Raw genomic sequence first — 20,390 nt, forward strand, 5'->3', positions numbered from 1 at the left:
CTCCCCTGCTCCGGCCATTAATCCCCAGCAAAGAAACAAATAAAAAGGACAACCATTCAGTTTGGATCCTCTCTTTCCTTTTACCATGGACATGCCCTAAAAATCAAGTTAGTTTCACTATCTTGGGATATTCTTGAGAACAACTGAGGTATCTTGATCAATTTAGCTCCGCTTATTAATTTAAACCAGCTGAACTTCGACAAGAACTGATAACAGTGGGATACGGGTTCAAATCAAAAGCAGAGACACGGATACTTGCTTCCTTATCCTTGATTCTCTAGTGGAAAATTATCAAACACAACTTAATACACAAATGGAAGCAAGATAAAGAGGGCCATATATTATCACCAGAAGTCATAATTGGATTGCCTTTTAAACAGGAACCCTCCTTTTCAATTGTCATTATATTTCTCTGTAGCCACTGCAAACGGCAAGGATAAGACAGCCACTGTTGCCAATGGGAATCTTGCAAGCAATAAATGATAAAAAGAAAAAGGTATTAATCAGTCATGAGCTGGACTTGGTCCAGTCTGAATTATGCCTGGTTAACAAATGATCCACCGCACTACAAACGCTGCCTTACAAAGTTGCTTGCCATTTAATTCATTGACCATGTAATGAAAAATTATAAAGGCATATTTAATTTAAGATCCCTAAAAAGAAAATGGGACAGACAACTTGCCTTGAAATATTATTTACAGTCAACGTTTTTATAGGAAAGCTAAAACTTGATTGATCAAAGATATTATCTTCAGAGGAGACTTTTCTCACTCGATTCAAAAAAGCTAAACATGTAGGATGAGGATTACTGGGCCAAAGATCAAGTCCCACAAACTAATGGGATCTTGCACATCAGTAAACACACCTCTCACTTTGAGAGGGAAAAAGAGTGGTTTCTTACATGGCCACATCTAGCACCAAACAATGGGACCACACAAATGTTTCTCTTACAACATGAATGGTGACACCACATTCTAATTTGAAACACAGTCCATGTCTGCCCTTGCCAATTCTATCATCCAAGGAATCTGAAGAGATAGAAGGGCTTATACATTGCATAGATAGTTCCCAAGTCATCTGTCCACTCTATATTTCTATATATTTGTTTCTTTGGAATGGTCCAATTCTTATATTTGATTAGAGATGAGGATCAAAGACCAATCCAATTAGAAAAGTTTCCGGGCTACTTGTCTGCATAAAGTGAAAACTAAGGAAACCTCCTCCGAGTGTTTATTTACGTGAGTAGAAAAACTCAGGATTATTCTCAGACGAATGTTTTACTGGTCTTTATTAAATTACAAATGCTATATGAAAGAAAAAAAGAAAAAGACTAGCAGAAAATCTCCAGGGTTACTGCTTGAGTTTGAACTCTGTACATAGCAGCCATAATTTACCAGCAGTGGATTATCAAAGGTTTAAAAATGAAATTTTTCAATATTTAATGCCAAAACTCAATCAAATTAAGGTGCCAAAATTTCAATACCTACCACCACAAATTCAACCAAGAGAAAAAATAATAAAAGAACTATATTCACACCTGCGGTTCATCTAGCGTTAGAACCACCTCTCCACCGCCATGATTACTATCATCACCGACTCTGCCACCACCAGCCAAAACATTCAACAACTCAGCAGGTGCGGCAGCCACATCTTCCCCAACCAAAATTGCCACCACCTCCCGCATACTAGGCCTCCTTTGGGAATCAGGATGGCAACAAACCAATCCAAGCTTCAACACCAACTCCATTTCCTCTGCCACAAACTCCCCCTTCATTCTTTCATCCACTGCCTCGACCACCTTCCCTTTAGCATACAGATCTCTCACCACGTCAATCAGCACTGAATCCTCATCCTCGTTTGATCCCATTTCAACCGGCTTTCTACCACAAACCACCTCCAATATCACAACTCCAAAACTATAGACATCACTTGCGGATGTTGCTATAGCCATTGTTGCCATCTCAGGAGCCAAGTATCCCAATGTACCAACCACTCTAGTTGTATTAGGTACTTCATTGTGACTATAAAGTTTTGCAAGGCCAAAATCTCCAAGCCTGCCTCGCATATCTGAATCTAACAATATATTGCTTGATTTAACATCCCTGTGCACAACTACCTTTTCCCAGCCATGATGGAGATAGTTTAATCCTTCAGCTACATCAGCAAGGACTTGGCGGCGTTGTTGCCAGTTCAATAGCTTCTTAGGCTTGTGGAATATGTAACGATCGAGGCTGCCATTGGGCATGTAATCATAGACAAGCATCAGCTCACTGGCTTTTCTACACCAGCCTCGCATTTGAACTAAGTTCTTATGTTGCAGCCTGCCCATGCTCGATATCTCAGCCATGAACTCTCTTAGGCCTTGTTTAGAGTCATGATTCACGCACTTGACAGCAATATCAGAATTGTTTGAGAGAGTTCCTCTGTACACTTTCCCAAATCCACCTGAGCCCAAAAGCTGATCTATGGAGAATCCATTAGTGGCTTGACTTAATTCTCCATAGGAAAATCTATGAGGCCAATATTCAAGCTCCCAATCTTCAATCTCATCCTCTTCTGAATCTCTCAACTTCTGCTTATACCAAAACCAAGAAACCACAAGCACGCAAATCACAAACAAAACAACACAACCAATCGTTATCCCAGCAATAGAACCAGCTGACAACGAATTCGACGAAGATGGTAGGCTAAAAACAGGCAAATTCATAACATTTATATCTCTAGCAACACCTGTATCACTAAAACTCCAAGCTAAAACCCTTTGTGCTTCAACCCAAGTAACTTTGGAAGCGGAAAACCCCACATACATCTCCTCAGAAGTATAATTCGCAATCACAGGATCTTTAAAACTAAGTATCGGCACAGATGGGCGAGAAACACCAACAGGGGCTACAGTAACATTAATCTGAAAATTAGGCCCATCGAAATCAATCCACGCTCGGACATTCTGACCATTTCCCATACTGACAGGCACAAAGCCAGCAGAAGAATTGTATCCACCGGGCTTAGTTAAAGCAGACACAGGGTTGTTCAAATCAATACCAATATGATTCCTATCAGGATCATTAAATTCTGGGTTCTGCCCAGTATCAAATTCAACAGCTAAAAGTGGCGCCGCAGAGGGTACAGTTGTATTGGTAAAAAGACCAAAGTATTGGCCAGTAAGAGCACCAGGTGGGTTAGTCCAGTTAGAGAGAACAAAAGCAAGACCAAAGCCAGGACTTGAAGCAATGTTAGGCAATATGGAGAAGACAAAAGAAGTTGAAAAGGAAGAGAGGGTCGTTGTTGAGTTCTGGGTTTGTTTCATCTTGATTTTTGTCGGATAAAAAGCACGTCCAAGTGGGTTCGGCTTGGTATCGTTGAGGAGTCTGATCACCGAGGTGTCGACTCTGGCATCTGGGATTAGAGTGACTCCAGGGTTTGTGGCATTGAAGGAGTTAAAGAGGAAGTCAAGGCCAAAACTGGGATAGAAGAAAAAGAAGAGGAGGAGAGGTGATCGCAGCATCCCAATAGATTCCGGTGGCCGGAGGAGAGACTTGAGGAGGGATGTAGTTGGGGTTGAAATTGTAAGCACAAGTATAAAAAAATATAAACGAGGAGTCATTATTGACTATTTATTGATTAAAGGAACCGAGCGTTGAGAATTAATGCTCTCCTTGCAATTAGGTGGGTTTTGACTCTCAGCTTCTCGTTCTGTCTCGCTTTATGCTTTTCTCAATTATTTATTGTATTATTGACATTTGTGTTAATTGGATATTAAGTAGCTTTTGGTATATGTTTTGTAGGGTTATTTTATTTTATTTTTATGTCTCAAGTTAAAGAATTTTAATTTTTTTAAAGTTGGGTATTGAATTCAATTTGTGTAATTTGTATTTCAAACTTAAATTTTAGCTTTTTTTGCTACAATTCTAAACTTATAGCAATATTAGAATATAATTTAATACACTAGAAGTAATCAAATACTTTAGTATTGTGAACGTAAATAAACACTTTAATGATTCAAGATTAAAGAATTCTATTTATTACAGCCTACTTATTTATTATCTACTAGTTAATGCCTACTGATAAGTATGTTTTGAAATTCTTATAAACTTAGTTGAATTGCATATTTAAATTATTTTTTTAGATTAATATAAGTGTCTGGGTTAATTTATATATATATTAATTAATTACACGGGTCCTGAAATTAATGATTATGTAAGTTTTTAGTGGCTATAAGATTTGTAAAATTTAAATTGATAATTAAAAAAAACAAATTTAAACTTAATTAATTAAGTTATATTTTTGAAGGTTAAGCGCATATTTATTATTAATTTGTTGAGTTGATGTTGTGTTTGATCTTCTTCTTCTCTCTTTCGTCTTCTTTAAATAAAGAAAATTATAAAAAAAATTGTCAGACAACCACCAATCATCTTCATTCTTTCTTATTTTAAAAATGCATGACTTCTCCACTACTCCACGTAACTTGTTAGTTTTCCTTTAACAAATCTTAACCATTTCTACTCTATATATTTGATCCAAACTTCGCCATTCTCTTGTGCAATATTAGTGGTCTGATTATTTTTGTATTTTAAAAATATTTTTAAAAAAATATTAATTTTTTTATTTTTATATTAACTTTAAATTAAAATTAATATGTTTTTAGTATTTTCAAATTATTTTAATGTGTTGATATTAAAAAATGATTTTTAAAAAAAATCATTAACATGTATTTTGACAAAAAAATTATTTGAAAAGCAACCGCAACCACACTAACCAATAAACTTTTAAAGCTTATAACCAAATCATGTTCTTAATTTGGCCTAAATTATATTTTTATCAAGTCCAGCCAATTATTAAGTATGTCTTTCTTGTCTTTCAGCCTAGATTACATCTTTATTAATTTTATTGTATAAAATGTATTCCTCCTTTAAACACCCAATTAATGACATAAAAAATGGGAATTAATGGGTGGTGAGATTGGTTTTACTCTTCCCAAGATAATTTCAAATCTCCATGTATCCATATCTTAGTAATCTTCATGTTAATTTAAATTTCAAGCTCTCTTTTTTCCTCTTTATTACATGTTAAAAATCTCATACTTTCTTTTTTTCTCCTTACTTTTTTCTCTTTTTTTATTCACTTGTTGACATAATCTTCCTTTTTGTTTTTCTTTACGAACCCTTAAGAATGTTAAAAAAAAGTGACCCCGAATCCTCAAATAAAGAGATCATGGATGAAGTCCCTCCTCGTCTTTTTGTTCCCCAAATGGCAGCAATCCTACACGCCTATAAAGCATTGTTCCTCTCTTCTTACCAAAAGTTCTTTCATCTCTAACTTCTTAATTCTTCTTCTGCAAAGCTCTATCATTCCAATCTTTATTTTATCTAGATACCCAACCCGTGTTTGTTTTTGTGTTTTTAACCTATTTTTTAAAATATTTTTTATTTAAAAAATATTAAATTAATATTTTTTATATTTTTATTATGTTAATGTAAAAAAAATTAAAATCATGAGAAAAATCATTTTAATATTTTTTTTCAATTGAAAAACATTTTTATAAAACACCATATACCATATTTCCAAACACATATTAAACTAAAGCTGATAATCATGTCATGATAAAAACAATTGCTCATGTATATTTTATTACCCTACTATATTAAAAGAAAAGAAAAAAACTTCATCCCTTTTGAAATAATTATGTCGATTGAGTCATAAGAGAAAATCTCTTACATGATTTAATTTTAAATCTAATCTAGACAAGAAGTTGGATTGGGGGGGTTTAATAATGCCAATTTCATCCCTTTTCTTCTCAACTTAATCATCATACTTTTTTTTTTTACCGGTCAGCCCGAGTTGTCTTTAGATTAGTCAAGTTGACTGGGTCACATTGGATCAATTCTTATATGGTTTAATTTTAAACTCATATTAGATAAAAAAGCCAGATTAAAAGGTTTTAAAATTAACATCTTAGATTGAGTTTAATAACAATATCAAATAATTTTTATTTTTTTTTAATATATTTTTTTTGAAATAATTAATTTCTTTATCCCATCCACAATGTAGTACAGCCTATAAAATATAGTTAATAATCTAAACTTCATTACAACATCATTATGTTTGAATTCAAACACAGAAACTCTTCAGCACCAACAAAGTCTTTGGTTCATAAAATCAAATAGCAAGATTTTTACGTTTTGTCCTTTTTATTAATTTATTGAAGGAGATAAGGTGTGAATTCTTAAAAGCTAAATAATCCAAAACTACCCTGAATTCTGGATCAAACTAAACTTATTTCTCAAACTTTAATTTCTTATTTGACTAAAAAAATAGATCTTTCTGTTCAGACTTTCATCCCTATTGGATTTTTTTTTTTTCAATTCATGTATTTTCATGACACGTGATATATTGTTAAGAAAATTAATAAGAAAATCTTGAGGGGTATAACTTACTGGTCAGATTCTAGATTTGTTTTTTAAAAATTACTAATTTGAGTCTCACAAATTTCAAGATCACTGAAAGTTTAAATGCTCATTAACTTCAGGACTCGTAGGATTAGTCGAGGTGTGTACAAGCTGGCCCGGATATCCACAATTAAAAAAAACATAGAGAAAGCCTAGCTTTTTCAGCAAGAATAATTCAATGTATAATTAATTGAATCAATTTTTCTAAGTTCCAAATGCTTAATCACAAAGTGATGATTCTGCATAATTGACAACCGATCTTTTATTTATTTAATTATGGTTACTTTTACTTTTTATATGATTTAATTTTGTAACTTCGACACCCCATCTTTTGGTCTCTCACTTTTTTTCCAAGGGGTATAAATTAGACACTTGGATGTGCATGCATCGTTTACTAGACATGGATCGTGTGAAAAAGGAATATAAGTTTCTTATCTTAATGCTGTTCTTTCTTTTTCCTTCAAGGAAAAAGAAAGTTCAACATGTTGTCTCCTTCATCAATTTGCAAATGAAAGTATCTCTTTGACCACTTCGCATTGATGGCAAGAGGATACAAACCCGCGTTGAAAGCGTGTGCGGTCAACTTTTTTAGGGAATTATTAGATTTCATATGTTTTAATATGTATAAAGTTGTTTTAAAAAACAATTCAAATAATTTTTTTTTAATATTTTTATATTATTTTAATATATTAATATCAAAAATACATTTTAAAAGATAAAAGAAACATTATTTCAATATATTTCTAAACAAAAATAGCTTTGAAAAACAATTGTTAGTTTGTTAGTATCGTTCCAATTCCAAACAGGCTCTATATCATTAAACTTATTGATTGTTTGGATTGATGCTTACAATTTTCAGATGTTTGTGAGTGTGGTACGGTTCAAAGTATTTTTTACTTAGAACTATATCAAAATAATATATTTTTTATTTTTAAAAAAATTAATGTTTATATTAGTACATCAACATGATCTAAAAATATAAAAAAAAAACATATGAAAAACATGATTTCAAATACATTCCTAAACATTGTTCCGTGCTAGAGCTTTTACATTACCAAGTTCAAAGAATTGCTCAAAAGCATTGGCTTGAATATTTGAAAATTACATGGAGAATTTTGAAAAAAGAGGGGACCAGCTAGTATTTATTGGATGCATATTGTCATTTTGACAAACATGCTTAGCTTATTACTTGTTCGACTCTCTCAATTAATGGCCAAAATAATGATCGGCCGTAGATTCCTCTTATTTTATGGTCGGATTGCAAATTGCCAAATTCAATCAATTTTCCTATTATATGGGTCTCATGGTACGTCGAGGCTTCTTACCTTATGGTCTAAGACTGAACACCAGAATTAGGGCACCGACCGGATTCTCATTATTTGAATTCAGTGACCATTGCAATTTTCTTGATTCTCCTAATTACGGCTAAAGCTCAAAATTGGCACCCCATGACCTCTTTAAAAAAGCAATTAAAAAGGTTTTTGGCATACACTTCTTCAAGGATGTGCATAGAGGGATTGAGCGATCCATTAGTAGAAGTTCTCTTTTCCAAATCACCCCTGATCTTGGTATATATTTTCCGAGTCCCTATTATTCATAAGAAAGTTTCAAAGAGTACTTAGCTAGCGTTTTAGAACATGATCTAAATATTGTTTTGATACCAAAAAAATTAACATCAGAATAAAACAAGTAATTTTTTTATTTGATGTATTTTTTATGTTTATAAATCCATTGGTAATTATATTACCGATGGAATAACCAATAAAATAAAAATTTTCAAGGAAAATTTTCTAATGAGTAGCAATCATCTATAAACCTGTCGGTAAAAATTATGCTGATTAATCAATTTTTTTATTAATGTGGATGTCCAAGCCAACTTATGTACCTCGACTAACTCTATGGGCCTTGAAGTTAACGATTATGTAAGTCTCTAGTAGTACTGAAGTTTGTAAAACTTAAATTAATGATTTTTAAAAAATAAATTTAGAAATTAACCAGTTAAACTATATATTTAGTTAATATTTTTAACTCGATCGGTTGTATCCTTTTAAAGAACCGGAATATCTAAGAGATGTAGTGGAACAATTACTGTCTAAAGCTAAGAATCAAGAGGTGGCGGTAGCTAACTGCGATTCAAATTAGGGAACTTCTTAATAGAAAGTTGAAGTTTAACTTCTTAAGAGTTGACTTTTGGTGTGGTCAGTGGAGAAGAAGGTTCTATTCAACCATTTCCCACTGAAGAGTTGACTTTTGGTGTGGTCCGTGGTGAAGAAGATTCTATTCAACCATTTCCCACTGGATTTGTCAAGGCCAAGGAAGAGGTACGGAACCAGAACCCATCCCTTGATTTCTTTTCTTCTCTTTCCTGGGCCCAAAGAACTTATTCTTGTAAATTAACCCCTCCTTGAGTTCATTTTCTATATTTCCACACACCCATATCAGTCCTTTTCATCTATGTGTCTTTTCCTTTTGTAAATTTACCCCATTATTTATTTAATTAAAAAAAAAAAAAGCTTTACCTACCAAATTTTTTATTAAATCATTTTTCGTTTTTTTTTTACCTACTTTCTAAAAGAACAGGGTATTTCACTGTTTCTATGAGCTGCCCTACCCTGTTTTTTTTTTCTTTTTCTTTTCAAACTTTATCTTTTTAAGTTTTTTTTAATTTTATTCTTCAATATTATATTAATTTTGAATTTATCTTCATAATTTAATTCATTTTGTTTTCTATAAAGTTATCACAATCTCAAATACACATCTTAATATTTAGTTGTTGCTTAATTTTATAAGCATTTATTTTTGTAATTATATCATTAATAAAAAAATAGTTAAAAAAACAAACAAAACTATTAAATCTAGTAAACTTTGTAACCCGAACCATGTATTTGAAGGTTTAGCTATGAAGTCCGGATCAATTTAATATGTCACCATTTTAATATTAAAAAAATATGTCATTTTGAAAAATATTTCAAGTAAAACCATATTTTTTATTGGTTATTTGAGTTACTTTTAGATCCGTCAAGTCGACTAAATTATGTTTAGACAACTTCTATGTGGATTAGTTTTAAACTTGGGCTAAACAATGAGTTAAGTTGAGAGGTTTTAAAGTTAATCCGTTAGATCATACTTTTTTTCTTCTTTTTTTTTATATAAAAAATTCCATCTTTCATTTTTTTTTTCTTTTTGATTGAATTCTTTTTTACTAGTTTTTTTTTTTTCAATTTTATCCTTCAATATTTGATTAATTTTGAGTTGGTCTTCATATTTGTTTCAATTTATTTTCTATGAGGTTATTATAGTCTCGAATAAATATCTAGTATTTTGATTGGTATTTAATTTTACAAATGTTTATTTTTGTTATCATATTATTAAGTAAAAAATACTATAAAAAAATATTAAACATAATGGAATTCATGATCTGGATCGCGAGTTTAACAAGTTAAGTCGTGAAGTCCAAGTCGATCCAATATGTCATCATCTTAATATTAAAAAAAAAAAGATGTTGTCTAAAGTTTTTTTGTTATGTCAAGCCACACTTTTTACTAATAATTTAGGTTGGTTTTTTATCCAACAAGTAGATTGGATCACATCAAGATAACTCTTAAAACATAAGCTATGCAAGAAATTGGGTTGAGAGGTTTCAAAATTAATCTACTGGGTCAAATTTAATACCAGTACCAAATAATTTTCTATTATCTAATTTTTTTATATTTTTTAAAAAATTAATCTAACCTATAGTGTATACACTGTATAGCATGGGCCAATAAACTAATACACACACCATGCATGTACATGTAGTAAAGAAAGCATCACCATTGAAGGATTTTCTAGAAAATGTTATTAATTTTTTTTATATAAATTAATCTCATTGTTTCATTAAGTACTTATCTATATCATACAACTTAAAACTCTATATGATATAAAAGAAACTTAAAATCACCCCTTAGCTGTATCATAACTTATGTGCACTTTATATTGACTATATATAATTATAATATTGTTTAATATCAGGTCAATAAAAAATAAATAATTTAAATTAAAAACTAATTAAATTATATCAAAATTTTGTTAAACTAATTTTATTTTATTAATGAAAATGATGCAATATTTTTTTTATCTTTAGACCAAAACAATCAATAATTAAAATTAAAAAATAATAAAATTATATCAAAATTAGTCAATCTAACTTTATTTTATTAATGAAAATGATAAAATATTTTATTTATCTTTAGACCAAAACAATTTTTGATATTCATGATGATAAAAAATGAACCTTTGTTTATTGCATAAAGACAAAATTTTCCTATAATTAATAACACATGATATGAAGAATATTATTTTAACTTCCAAGTAGTTGTGTCAAGTCACAGCAATCGTTGGATCGATATTCATCTTTTTTTTTTTCTTTTCTTTTCTAGATGATTCCTTATGTCATGCGGTCTAATGCTAAGAATTGAAATTAAAACTTTCAACATTTGGATCAAATTCTTATCACTTATTATTCGAACCTTTACCTGTTAAAATCTAAGTTTGGTCCTCTAAGTTTGCTTCTTTTTTAGTTTAGTCATTGAATTTTTATTTTTATTTTTCGGGTCAACCGCATATTTTTCTCATAAGTTCTTTCAATTTCCCCCTAATTACGCCTTTTTACAGTCCTCTCATCCCTCCGGTTTCTTCAGTTTAGTTCTTGAATTTGTTTATTTAATCAGGTATATTCTTTTCACATTATTTCTATCAATTTTGCCCTTAATTGCACATTTCTTATTTTCTTCTTCTTTATTTCTTGATTGATTTTTGCTTGGTTGCTCAAAAAAAAAAATTAAAAATAATAACCTTTGAAATGATAAAGATGGAAAAAAATATTGAAGTCACAATAAAAGAGTGATTTTTTAAAATATATTATTTTGCAATTTTTATTTCTTATTTGGATAAGAAATTTTTTTTTAAAAGATAAAATTTTAGAGTTACAAAAATTACTCAATCGCAACACAGACTTAGATAGTGTTAGATATTATAATAGCAGCAATTATTTTTTAAAATGTTTTTTTGCTCGAAAGTAAATTAAAATATTTTTTTATTTTATAAAACTTATCGATGAAACAAATATATTAAAATGATCTAAAATGTAAAAAAAAATTAATTTTAATCAAAATAGTTATAAAATTTTTACCATTTAGTGTTTGGTCCCCATTTCCAAAAAACTATTTAAAAATAACTAATATACCCTTGTAGATCCGTTCATGAGGCACTGAAAATAACAAGGAAACTCTCTTTCCCTTACCGACACGCGGGTATTAAGTACCCCACAATCAACTTAAAATATCGCGTTGCCAAAGATTATTTCACTCAAAAACAAGGAAATTTGGTTTTCTTTCACAGATGATACCGCGTTGCCAAGATTATTTCAGCTTTATATATATATATAGTCATAAAAAAAAAAAAAACATCAAAAGTTTGTTGCTGTAGTCCAACACGTGTTGGACACGTGTACGCTATTAATACGAGATTGGAAAGATATTATTATTAGGTATCAGAGAAATCAGAGACCCTAAGATCTTATCACTGATTGAAATTTGAAACAAATATATATTATGGTCTTCTAAGAAAATTAAGAATGTTTTGCCTTGTTCTATGTATTGTATCACGTGTTAAGCCGAAAAGTGCTTTTGTGAAAATTATTTTTTCATTTTTTCGATGCTTGCTAACTTCAAAAAAAGTTGGTAGATATATTTTATAGTAAGGAAAAAATTATTTTTATTCAAAATGTTTTCTTTTGTTTTTTTTGAAAAAAAAAGGTTGGTAGATATATATATTTTTTTATTCAAAATGCCTTTTTAAAAAATAAAAAATGACTAAATATTTATTATTTTAATTATTATTTATTTTATTTAAAATAATTTATAAAATTAATTTTCATGTTAATTTTCTTCTTCTTCAATTTTTTATTTATTTATTAGATTTGGTTTCTATTTTTTTAATAAATTTGAAAAAAATATTATTAAATTATTTTTTATTATATTTTTCATAACATTATTATTTATTGTGTTTCGATTTATTTTTTATGATACCACTTAAAAAAATATTTTTCCATAAACAAATAATAATTAATGTTTTAGCCATGGCTACAAAACGAAATAATGAAAAGATGAGAGCTCACCGGGGGAGAACCAGAGGTTAGCTAGCTAGCAAGATGGGTGCGACGATCCCTGTTCATTGTAACAATCAAAGTCCTAGAAAATTACAGATTAAGATTTCTCAACAAAAAACCAGAAAACCGCAGAAGCATCCAAAATGAAGGACTGATCAAATCTCATCCATTTTTTTGTCGATAATTTTGATTTTTCTTTTCTGTTTTTGTCGAGTATAGTTATGGATTAGGATCTGAGGACATTAGCAAGATGATCGATGTTCTTTTCACGAAAACCAAATCCATGCGTCACCCCACTAGGCACTTGCTGTCTTCTTCCTTCACCATGGATAAGGATCTGGGCCTTGCCGTTTTCTGATCAGTGGACGATGGGACTGGATATATACTGGAATTATTAACTAAGTACTGTCGTCAATGGATCAGATCTCTAAGCTTGACTGCGTTAGAGAATCTTCACTGTTCCACGAGCAAGTGCCACACATCCCTCCACGCGTCCCTCACTGCAGCATGCCCTCTTCACGTGTCAAACCCTAAATGTAGCGAGGAAGAAGAAGACGAAGAAGAAGAAGAAGAAGAAGAAGAAGATCGGTGATGACATCACCTACACGTGGGCTTTAAACTGAACACTAAAGTTGAGGCAGAATAACATTAAGCGCCGTTACTTTTATCCTTGTCATGCATGTGGCCAGAAACTTATGAAAAAGAATATATTCTCAAAATTGTGTTCTTTTTACAAGTATATATTTCAAGAAAATGGAATAAAGGGTGATCTGGGATTTCCTTGGCAATGTCTTTTCTTATAGCGTAGTTGATTGAAGAATTTAATTTCTCAGCCTTCAACACTTGTGATTGAAGGAATTGTACTTTGGAATGTTATTATTATTTTTAATTAATATAAGTGTTTAGATCAGCTTGTATATATCTCGACTAATTTCACGGGTCTTAAAGTTAAAGACTATGTAAGCATTTAGTGACCATCATATCAGTAACAACATGGTTCAAATCTAATAACACATATAAAATAAATTTTTTGATTCTAAGTTTTTATTACGTACTAGACCACCTATTAAATGGTTTTTGCAAGGTTAATTATTGATTTAATTAGGAGGGTTCAAGCACTTAATTAGTAATATGATCTCCGAGGAATGTCTTACATTTTTCTTAATCAACATTACGTGAATCTCCGAAATTCCTAGCTAATTGTCCCTCACAATGAAGTGTATGGTGACATCAAGTGTTGTAGGAAAGAATACAAAGGTCATTTATTGGGTCTTATCATTTGGATTGTTTGTAAGATTATTGTTGTAGTAAGAAAAGGACTCTAAATTTAGGTTTTTTTTTTTTTTTGCATAAGAGGACGCGTCAATAATTAAGTAATTACAGTATAATCTTGATAAATTAATAACTTTAATTAAAATCTCATATAAATTGTCATAAGAGGACGTGTCATTAATAGAGAATTAATCAAGTAATCACAATATAATGTTGATAAATTAATAAATTTAATTAAATAATATCTTTTTTTATCTTGATTTAAATTTAAAATTTAAATAATATATCGATTAATTAATAAATTTTCATTGTATAATTTCATAGCTTAAAATTTAGTCATCTTTATCCTATCATTGACATTAATTTGACAACATAGAATTTTCATGCCTAAAAAAAAACAATAGAGATTACAGAAATAGAGTGATAATTCTTATTTTATATAATCTTATAAATATGAGCATACTCATACCATCTCAACAATACTTCTATTTATAATTTAATATATATATATATAAAGGCCATAAAAAGATGTACAATTCAAATGAAATTTGAGATAATGAATGAACATAAATATAAAAAAAGTGAAAGAAGACAAATAAACTTGAAATAAATTAATCAAATGTTGAAGAATAAAAAAATAATAATTAAAAAAAGGTTTAAGAAAATAACGAAGCTCACTCAAAATAATTTTTCAAACTCGTGACATGGGTTATCATAACATACTTATCTCATAGAAGGCAAATTCAAAAAAATAATGACGCAAGAATCTCAATAAACTAAATGTCGAGGGATAAAATTAAAAAAAAATAACATTAATCTACAAAAAATCATAAAGAAATATAAATAAAAAAGGTTTTTGCAAAACCCTGACTTAACCAAGTGGGTTGACCTATAAACTTGTAATTTGATGCCTAAGATGGATTGATTAAAAGAAAAAAAATAGAGGGAGAAATGACCTGACTTGATAAGGTCAAAATTGTAGGATGATTAAAGACATGATTAGCTTGGGGAACATGAAGTCGAAGCATGTTGAGTTTTTTCCTCCCCTCTCTCTCTTTCTCTTTTATCAAAATAATATCATTTGTACTTTTTAGATGAATAAAAAATCAAGCGATTAGTTAAGGGAAAATCATATTAAAACCTGTTGATATTTTTTTGCCATTTTTTTTTATCAAAATAAATTTATTTTTACTTCTGGCACAATAAAAAATCTGATTGACCCTAGCAAACCTAGTCATTCAATCCAACTAATGACCAAGGACATGGTATACATCGACTCCCCTGCCGGGTTTTAAAAGCATGATAAAAAATGAGCACTAAATGTGATATGAAAATTGAATGAAATTAAACAATGAGGGATTAAATTGCCAAAAAAGAAAACAATTAATCAAGAAGAGAACTCAAAATAAAAGGAAATGCAATAATAAAAATGATGATTAAATTCAACAAAGAAAATCAAAATCAAATGCTTAGGAATGATGATCGAATTTGATAAAAAAAAAAACATAAAAAATCAAATGCAAATGGATGAAATTGAAAAACAAATAAATCAAATTTGATACAATTAAAAGATTGAGAACTATTTTGCAATTTTTCAAGGTCAGCAACCCTTTTGAGGTGGAGGAGAGGAAAAAAGAGGGGGTAATTGTCACTAGAGCTTTGTCAGGCATTGGCGGCTGACACGTGTCGGCTTATTATGTAGATGGTGACACATTACTTGGGATTCCACCTAGAAAAGGTATCAATAGCCACTAAAAGGTGTCATACACACCGTCCAAAGGGTGCAACTATCTCCCATTTATAGGCACGTGATTTGCAAGCATCAATTATTTTTTATTTATAAAAGACTAGAAAACCCTTGACCCCATGTGATAATTTCAAAACAACCGATGTCAAAAAAACAAAAATGTCATTTGATCTTAGGCATAAAAAAGTTGACTCCAAAAATTATTCGATAATTACATTGTAAAAAATTATGAAAATCCCAAAAAACACCCCTCAGAAATTAATTCTCTCTTTTTTTTTTCAAGGACATGAGTTTAATTACTTGTGTAATAAAGAGAGAAAATTCTATTTTATCCCTAACTGTGTGTTCAATCTTTTGGTTTTTGAATGGTAAAATCATGATTATACTATGGATTGAATTGTTCACATACACAATAAAATACTAATGGATATATATATAGTATTGTTTTTTTTTTTTCATTTTAATAGTATTGTTTTTTTTTTTCAAATCTATATTTATTTCTCTAACTTCATATTTCAACCTTTAGTTTAATTTATTATGGTTTGCTTTATATATGGTTAGCTCAGTCTTATAACCCGTATCACGGGTTTGTAGATTAACTCAATAGACTCGAGTTTTTTTTGTGTTTTTTTTAATTGATATTTTTTTATTTCATCATTTAACATTGGGTTGATTGAGAATTAGACTTTATGATTTATTTTATTTTGCTTTTCTATGAGGTTGCTTGGTCTTATGATTTGGGTCACGAATTTGACGGATTAACCTAGTTGACTTGAGTTTTTTTTTTTTTGTTTTTTTTTAATAGTAATTTTTTCGATTTCATCATTCAGCATGAAGTTGATTATGAATTAGGATTCATGATTATTTTGGTTTATTTCTATGAAGATATCTTAATCTTGACTCAGATCACATGTTTTGTGAGTTAACTCGAGCAGACTTGGGTCGTTTTATTGTGTCCTATTTTTAGATTGAATTTTTTTAACTTTCAACCTTTAACAATGAGTTTATTAAAAATTGAGCTTTATAATTTATTTTAATTTTTTTTATAGGGTTATCATAATTTCATAACATTGATCACAGGTTTGACAGGTCAATTTGGATGACTCAGGTCATTTTTTATTTACTTTCTAGGTTATTTTGATCTCATGATCTAGGTCATGAGTCTAACAGGTTAACTTAAGTCATTTTATTTTGTTATTTTTTTAATTAATTATTTTGGATTCCATTCTTTAGCATTGAGTTAATTGAGAATTAAGCTTCATAATTTATTTTGATTTACTCTATATAGGGCTATCATGGTCTATCATGGTCTCATGATCCAGATCGAGGATTTGACAAGTTAACCCGGGTTGACTCGGATCAATTCAATATATTATTGTTTCAATATTATTTTTAAAAAGTGACATTGTCATGAATATTTGTGAATCGAACTATGTTTTAATTGATCGTTCAAAATGCCTTCGAACTCATCAAACTAATCAGGTCATATCAGGTTAAGCTCCATATAATTTAATTTTTTTTTATTAGAAAAATATTAGCAATGTCTAGATGTTTTTTTTTGTATGTTAAAAAAAAAAAATTTAACCCGGCTAGCGGCACAACACGCATTAACCAACTAGTATATTCTAAAGAAAGTTATAAGACCTTTAGGAAATTCTACTTTGGGGCTCTGGGCACTCCTACATTATGCAATTTTATAGAATCAAGCATCTTTCATTCATTGTGCTTTACCAAAGAAAATCCTATGGATGCGTTACTTGGTTATGATTTTGTCCAATTATTTGGTTAAACGCACAAGCAAAGAACCAAATGGAGCCCTACAATTAAATCTTTCTTGACATGCATGACTACATGTTAAAAGAATCCTAATGCAATTGTTAAGAATTAATGAAGTATATATTGGTATTATTATTTTTTTTTCTATGTAGTTTTGTTTCTGGAGGAAAATTAATTTAATTGTCTCGATTTCTAATGAATAGAAAACATATCTTAATGTGTCATTGAGATTTGGTTAGCGCTAGCCTAAGAAGTCATGCATGTGTTTGTATCAAATTTAGTTCTGAATTTAGTTTATATCAAATTTATTTTTGAATTATTTATGAAGTCCATCTAGTTAAATCATGATCAATTAATATATTTTATTTTTTAAAGTAGTATTATTTCAATTTTAAAAAAAAATATTTAAAACAACATTATTTTATTAAAAAAATTAATAAATTTTTTTGTGTGTTTTGAATTATTTTGATGCGTTGATTTTAAAAAATAAAAAATATATTATTTTAATATATTTCAGCATAAAAATACTTTAAAAAACAACCATCACTATTCTCTCAAATAAGCAATACTTGTCCAACTTACAACAACATGTTATAAGTGGAGTCGAATCTTATTATTATATTGGTGACTTAATGTAGGTTAACTAACACTTTGCTGGTGTACTATTTTTTTTAATTATTTTTAAAATAATATATAGACACACACACTCTCTCTTAATAGGGTCATGAATATTATTTATTACTTGATAAAATTTAATTTAGTACTTTAGAAAACTTAGAAGCAAACATTGAAAATTAATAATATCAAAGGCAGACCAACAAAATCCCATGATTAACGAAACAATCAAGAACATAAGCAGGCGTCCCGCTAAGGTAAAGAAAAAAAAAATACAAATCTAAGCATACAATGATGGCTAAAAGTTTGATGGGAAATATTTAAGAGTTTGATAATGGTTATTTTTTAAAATATTTTTTATTTATAAATATATAAAAATAATATTTTTTATTTTAACACATAATTTTTTTTTTAAATATAAAAAAGTAATTTTAAATAAAAATTTAAAGAAACGCAAAACTTAAGGCAGTACACCACACTTTCGAATATCCGAATATAATTTGAATTGAATTTTTCAAAAGGGTCCCCTCACTCACACTCTCTCTTGGAAGTTGGAATCCTTACCCCTACAACTTTCCTTTCTGTTTCCAACAAAATTCGTCCATATTTCGTAAATTCCGAGAAAGTCCCTCCCAACCCTCCTATTTATACCCCCGACTTCGCCTCACACACCCAAACACTCTCTCTCCTCCCTCCTTCTCTCCCTAGAAGCCTCTCCCAGCTCTCTCTCTTTTCAAGTCGAGCTCCTCGGTTCCCTTGTCACCTTCACTCAGAAAAGAAAATCTAAAGAAAAAACAAGGTGATGAGTATTGACTGTAAAGCAAAAACGAAACCAGAAACTCTCAAGTTTCTATGTAGTTACGGTGGTAAAATTCTTCCTCGTCCCAGCGACGGCGTTCTCCGTTACGTTGGTGGTTTAACCAGAGTTCTGGCCGTCGACCGTTCAATATCCTATGCAGGTTCGTTATTGTTTTTTTCTTAATCAACACTTAATTTACGTTTTTTTTTTTTATCTAGCTCAATATTTTGATTATTTATTTATTTTTAAAACAGAGTTGATGGTGAAGCTAGGTGAATTCTGTGGATACTCGGTGGAATTAAGGTGTCAGTTACCAGACGGTGATTTGGAGACGTTAATTTCTGTAAAATCGGAGGATGAATTAAAGAGCTTGATTATCGAATTCGATAGATCTTGTCCTGGTTCGAAGATTAGAGCTATTTTGTCTCCTCCGAAATCGCTCAAGAAAATCTCTCCCCCGACATCCAATGCTTCCAGTATCGACTTTTCACCTACCAAATCGTTTCTCAATTATCATCAATCTCGCAGTTGCTCCCCTCCGATTGGATATAAGGGCCGCTACTCTCCAAGCCGTAGACAAGAATCACTGTGTTATAATCATCAGTGTTGTGATTACTGGCACTAATACTATGAACATTAGATTAGAATAATTAGATTTAATTTCCTAAACGCTGGAATTCGTTGATTTGTTCATTTCTTATACATAGAAAAGAAAGAAGATGATGACTACGAAGACGACAAAAGAGAAAAAAATACATGAATCTTTGTGTGTTTGGACTTTGAATATATAAATCTGAGAAGTTGCTTGAATTATTCGACTTCACCACAACCAAATATGTGGCTGCCGACAGGGTTTTATTCATGACCTTTAAAACAGATTTGCTTGTGCGCCACTGTGTTAGGCACCCATCCGTCCCTTTGTTGGCTACGAGAGACAAATTCAGTTTCGTGTTAAGTGCAACCTTTGCCACGTACCGGTTTAGTTCGTTGTGGCTGAGGAACAATTGGGGTTAGAAAGTGGGTGTAAGTTTCTCTCTTCCCTTGATTTTTAGGTCAAAAATATGTTGCTGTTCTAATTTATCTATGTTGTTTGTCTGAAGATTTGCAGGTCAAGAAATTACGGTGGAGATCAGAATGTCTGGTGGCGGACCAGCTGAGAAGTAATGGCTGCTGGACAGCTTACTTTTAACACATGCTCTTTTGAGATTTCTTTGGGCTACGAGACACTGTCCAAAGAACAAACTCATCATCACCTTCGTATTGAAACATAATTACGAACACCTTACTACAGAGCAGGTATGGCCTAGCAAGCAGGGGATGATGACACGAGGGAGAAAGGAAATCACATAGAGCAAAAATAAAAGGAAAGCCTTAATTTAGTCCTGAACTTAATACCCAGTTTTCAAATGGTTTCAAATTGATAGATTTGATCAATTAGGTCCGACCAATTTCAATATTTCTCAACAGGGTATTTTTATAATTTTTTGTTAACACTTCCCCATCCAACGTGGTTATTTTATGCAATAAAAAACGTCGTTTAGAAACTGTAATGACAAAGTAATGAAAATTAACAAGGATCTAATTGAA

General features: G+C 30.4%; 2 protein-coding genes across 2 annotated transcripts; one reads left to right on the forward strand and one right to left on the reverse strand.

Annotated features, from left to right (window-relative positions):
- Window positions 1–1,208: 1,208 nt before the first annotated feature.
- LOC118044807 (L-type lectin-domain containing receptor kinase S.1) lies at window positions 1,209–3,650 on the reverse strand. The gene has a single exon (XM_035053291.2). The coding sequence runs from the start codon at window positions 3,602–3,604 to the stop codon at window positions 1,532–1,534; it is 2,073 nt and encodes a 690-aa protein (XP_034909182.1). The 5' UTR covers window positions 3,605–3,650; the 3' UTR covers window positions 1,209–1,531.
- A 15,031-nt stretch (window positions 3,651–18,681) lies between these two features.
- On the forward strand, window positions 18,682–20,153 carry LOC118044806 (RAF-like serine/threonine-protein kinase PRAF). Its single transcript, XM_035053290.2, has 2 exons — window positions 18,682–18,963; window positions 19,058–20,153. Exons 1-2 carry the CDS (start codon window positions 18,807–18,809, stop codon window positions 19,426–19,428), a joined length of 528 nt encoding a protein of 175 aa, XP_034909181.1. The 5' UTR covers window positions 18,682–18,806; the 3' UTR covers window positions 19,429–20,153.
- The last annotated feature ends 237 nt before the right edge of the window (window positions 20,154–20,390 follow it).

The sequence above is a fragment of the Populus alba genome, chromosome 12 (assembly GCF_005239225.2).
Source record: "Populus alba chromosome 12, ASM523922v2, whole genome shotgun sequence".
Taxonomy (NCBI): Eukaryota; Viridiplantae; Streptophyta; class Magnoliopsida; order Malpighiales; family Salicaceae; genus Populus; species Populus alba.